This window comes from Temnothorax curvispinosus, unplaced genomic scaffold (genome assembly GCF_003070985.1).
Source record: "Temnothorax curvispinosus isolate PA1 unplaced genomic scaffold, ASM307098v1 QBEX01003255.1, whole genome shotgun sequence".
NCBI classification, from domain to species: domain Eukaryota; kingdom Metazoa; phylum Arthropoda; class Insecta; order Hymenoptera; family Formicidae; genus Temnothorax; species Temnothorax curvispinosus.
Genome location: NW_020213035.1, coordinates 3026 through 6929, shown reverse-complemented (window position 1 = coordinate 6929; position 3904 = coordinate 3026). Strand labels below are relative to the sequence as shown.

At 31.9% G+C, this 3904-nt stretch overlaps 2 protein-coding genes across 3 annotated transcripts; one reads left to right on the top strand and one right to left on the bottom strand.

The window, feature by feature from the left end:
• Nucleotides 1–310: 310 nt before the first annotated feature.
• LOC112452337 lies at nucleotides 311–1527 on the bottom strand. Its single transcript, XM_025012477.1, has 5 exons — nucleotides 1230–1527; nucleotides 1063–1146; nucleotides 830–973; nucleotides 582–740; nucleotides 311–492 (listed from the first exon to the last, which is right to left on the bottom strand). Exons 2-4 carry the CDS (start codon nucleotides 1120–1122, stop codon nucleotides 621–623), a joined length of 324 nt encoding a protein of 107 aa, XP_024868245.1. The 5' UTR covers nucleotides 1123–1146; nucleotides 1230–1527; the 3' UTR covers nucleotides 311–492; nucleotides 582–620.
• Nucleotides 1528–1566: 39 nt separating this feature from the next.
• Nucleotides 1567–3670, top strand: LOC112452336. Of its 2 annotated transcripts, none has more exons than XM_025012476.1 (3): nucleotides 1567–2943; nucleotides 3037–3199; nucleotides 3283–3670. In XM_025012476.1, exons 1-3 carry the CDS (start codon nucleotides 2866–2868, stop codon nucleotides 3414–3416), a joined length of 375 nt encoding a protein of 124 aa, XP_024868244.1. In that variant the 5' UTR covers nucleotides 1567–2865; the 3' UTR covers nucleotides 3417–3670. The 2 variants fall into 2 exon arrangements, with proteins under 2 accessions (XP_024868244.1, XP_024868243.1); XM_025012475.1 differs by having other exon boundaries at nucleotides 1569–2969; nucleotides 3053–3199.
• The last annotated feature ends 234 nt before the right edge of the window (nucleotides 3671–3904 follow it).

Below are 3904 nucleotides of genomic sequence, written 5' to 3'. Positions count from 1 at the left end.
AAACCCTTTGAAACTGCTTGTTACTTTGTAATAAATATTATATATGGTCTATAAATATGTATTTTATGAAATAAAGTATCGTTTTTAAAAATTAATTCCTCTGGAGATATTGTGAGCATGAGTTTTTATTAGTCAATGTACATTATTATTATTATTATTATTATTATTATTATTATTATTATGCAGTTTCAGTGTTATTTATGGAGTAACAATCTTTTGGAAAATGAAATTTATTTCATACAGTTCAAAATCATTTTATTTGATACAAAGTATAATTTTTTATTTGTACACTAGTTTTATTTGATACAAAGTAATCAAAAAAGGCAAATAAATTATTTGACATTGCTGTTGTAAATATTCAGCAACTTTCGGATTATAAAAGAACATTTTCAAAATAAGATGTAACCGTTTCAGCTTACTCTTCAGGTAGAGATTTTCGACCAACAAGCTTTCAATTTTTTCATCTGCGTAATACTCTTGAAGCTTAGAGTCCTGAAATAAGTGGAAGTATATTAAATAAGATAAATGGAACATTACATTAATAAACGAAAGAAAAAATTAGGAATTTATGCGGCAATTACCTCAACATTTGGTCCAAAATGCGACGTACTTGGATTTTTTTAATTGTCGTCAGTTGACATTTTAGGATGTAACCGTTTCAGCTGACTCTTCAGGTAGAGATTTTCGATCAACAAACTTTCAATTTCTTCATCTGTGTAATACTCTTGAAGCTTAGGGTCCTGAAATGAGTGGAAGTATATTAAATATGATAAATAGAGCATTAAATTAGTAAACGAAAGAAAAAATTAGAAATTTAGGCGGCAATTACCTCAACATTTGGCCCAGGATGCGACGTACTTGGATTTTTTTGATTGTCCTTAGTTGACATTTTTAGCAGACTCTTCAGGTAGAGATTTTCGACCAACAAACTTTCAATTTTTTCATCTGTGTAATACTCTTGAAGCTTAGGGTCCTGAAATGTGTGGAAGTATATTAAATATGATAAATGAAGCATTAAATTAGTAAACGAAAGAAAAAATTAGGAATTTATGCGGCAATTACCTCAACATTTGGCCCAGGATGCGACGTACTTGGATTTTTTTCATTGTCCTCAGTTGACATTTTACAAACAGCCAAATACTTAATCTAAAAACACAAATATGTCAAAATGTGACAAAACTGCAACATGAAAACAATTTTTCGCGATGAGTATTATTTAAATAATATACCTTCTGCCGTTGAAATTACTGCTCCAAATACGTACAATGAAACAGAGTCACGATGTGTCGATTTACGATAAATACGACACTTATAAAACAAATTATACTGTTGCGCGTTTAAGAACACACGTCTAATCAATTAAGAATCAATTAATACTTATTTTCAATTTTACAGAATCGATACTTCAGCTAAATTTTTACATTAATCGCGAGACCGAAAAGCGTATTGACGTTTACGAAAAGTTTATGTTTTCACAGATGATTGGAAGAAAAGAAGCGGACGAGAATACTCATATTTATAGAGCCTTAGTTATACCGAGTTATACACGCAGTAATAAATAATATAAATAAAGTATTTTCTCTACATCGGAAAAAGTTGTGAGTAGAAAAAGTAATATTACTGATCTATTCCGTGTTTTAATTCCATTTAATAATTGAAGGGTTAATTGATACATTATTAGATTATGCCATGGGAACTTCGTTGAGACGGTGGAAACCGTTCCTTGAGCTCTCGCGAAGACAGCAAAGGCGACGAATCCGCACCCTTGTGCAAGCGGATCTCGATTATTTTGAAAATGCAGCGAATAATGCTGCGTCTAGTCCTTCATGCTCACCGCCAACAGCTCGTGCTTCTAATATTCCCAATGACGTTTGTCATCAAATTGATGATTTCTTTGATAATCTTGAACGCTTTGATGACGCAGATGATCTCAATTTATTAATCAATGAAAGACCGACACTGACTAATACAGATATCCAGATGGAGAATCAGTCTTAATCGATTATCACTCGTCCCACTAGTATAACTGATCTTCAAAATTTTCTTGCTCATTGGGCAATCCAAAACAAAATACCTAAATTCCTTGTAAACGATCTTTTGAGAGGGTTAAAGAAATTTGGTCATCCTGAACTTCCGTTTGATGCCAGGACATTATGTGACACCCCAAACAGAATTGATATACAGGCTCTCGCTGGAAGTATGTACTTATATATGTTCATTATATGGCTTAGAGAGAGCACTGAAAGAGCAGTTGAGATACAGAAACTATAATGTATTGCTGCAGCGTAATGCTGACACGGAAATTTCTGTGATTCTCCAAATTAACATTAACATCGATGGACTACCTCTATCAAAGAGTTCTAAGAATCAGTTGTGGCCCATATTAGGTAAAGTTGTTGGAACTCAGTTTGTCGAACCATTCGTTATTGGAGCGTTTCATGGAAGTAAAAAAGCCTTCATCCGCTGCTGAATTTCTACAAGCATTTCTCACAGAGTACATGAAATTGTACAATGAGGGTTTTATTTACGAAAATTGAAGCTATGTTTTCCGATGAGACATTAGGCACTTACTGACAGAAAATAAAAGCTGAAATGTTTAAAATAATATACAATAAGCACGTATTGAAATAATATGTATTTTTATTTCTGCACCATTTCTGAACGTTTTAATGTTTCAGCAATATGATATGTGAGCATATGTCGAGTGGGTATTAATTATATTATTTTTCAGATAATTGTAGAGAGGATCGAAAGCGTTTTAAGGATTTAATTCTACAAAAAGTAAATGAGTTGCTGGAAGTAGTGCGAAAAAATGATAACCCAGTGGAGCGTATAGATCGTCATTATGCACTTCTGCCCCATCAGATGCCATTCAATGATATTAACGAATTACAAAGATTCGATCGTGATCTCAAAGACAATGGACAAATGCGAGATCAATTTGTACATATGCGAGTACTGTGAAACTGGTGCTGATACATCAGATCATTTCGTTAATATCTTAATTAAGTTGTTTAAATTGTTGACATTTTCTAGATGAAAAAAATTCCAGACATCGGCGGAAAATCGGTTCAAAAAACCGTTAAATATGCAATGGAAATAGTTATGACGGATGATTTAACTCAACAAGTCGTTGGAACCCTCGGAGCTGAGAACAAACCAAAAATCTCCAAGTTTACGTTTCCATATGTCATAATTGGTATGTACATACATGGCATATAACACTTTTGTTAAGTTCTTCGCCGTGAAAAAGCTACCACGTCTCATAGTCTACTTTTTCAGATGTTGTACGTAACACATTTGAAGGGACAAAAATCAAAGCTGTCGAAGATCGAATTGTCGAGTGGCTTCACCGTGGGAGCGACCGGAAAAAAGCTGAGAATAAACGTCGAGAACGTCTAAATCTTCAGCAGTGATTCATCATTGTACTTGGTAGATATGTATATTACACTGTATCTGCGTCTGTATATGCATTACGCGTGCTTTTTTTTAATAAGATAAATATAGCTGTCAAGATATTGGTATAGGTATCATTTAATAAGATCAATATAGGTATAGGTGTTTTTTTTTTTCAATAAGATAAATATTACAGGTATAAGTTCCTAATATATAAATAAGTAGATTTTTGATAATGTTGTTTACATACAAGACTATGTTTTGCTTATGTAAGATCTACTGTTTCTTTATGTACAAGTCTTATGAATAATACTTTCATTATATTGTAAATAATGTGAAATATGGATTTATATTAATTATATTATATACTATATGATAAAAGTTTATTGTTATCTGAAATATGGATGTACACAATATAAATTTAATAATTGTATTATCTAAAATTATTTAGTACACGCAGGTAACAATCAACTAGTATATTTTATAATATAAAGTTGATATAATATAT

What these genes read in the sequence shown, in the direction of transcription:
- LOC112452336 (XM_025012475.1), top strand. Translation starts at nt 2,846, where the DNA reads ATGCACTTCTGCCCCATCAGATGCCATTCAATGATATTAACGAATTAC. An exon ending in ATGCGAGTACTGTGAAACTG is followed by an intron (nt 2,970 to 3,052) that starts GTGCTGATACAT and finishes AAAAAATTCCAG; the next exon opens with ACATCGGCGGAAAATCGGTT. An exon ending in GTTTCCATATGTCATAATTG is followed by an intron (nt 3,200 to 3,282) that starts GTATGTACATAC and finishes CTACTTTTTCAG; the next exon opens with ATGTTGTACGTAACACATTT.
- LOC112452337 (XM_025012477.1), bottom strand. Translation starts at nt 1,122, where the DNA reads ATGTCAACTGAGGACAATGAAAAAAATCCAAGTACGTCGCATCCTGGG. An exon ending in ATCCTGGGCCAAATGTTGAG is followed by an intron (nt 974 to 1,062) that starts GTAATTGCCGCA and finishes CACACATTTCAG; the next exon opens with GACCCTAAGCTTCAAGAGTA. An exon ending in ATCCTGGGCCAAATGTTGAG is followed by an intron (nt 741 to 829) that starts GTAATTGCCGCC and finishes CACTCATTTCAG; the next exon opens with GACCCTAAGCTTCAAGAGTA.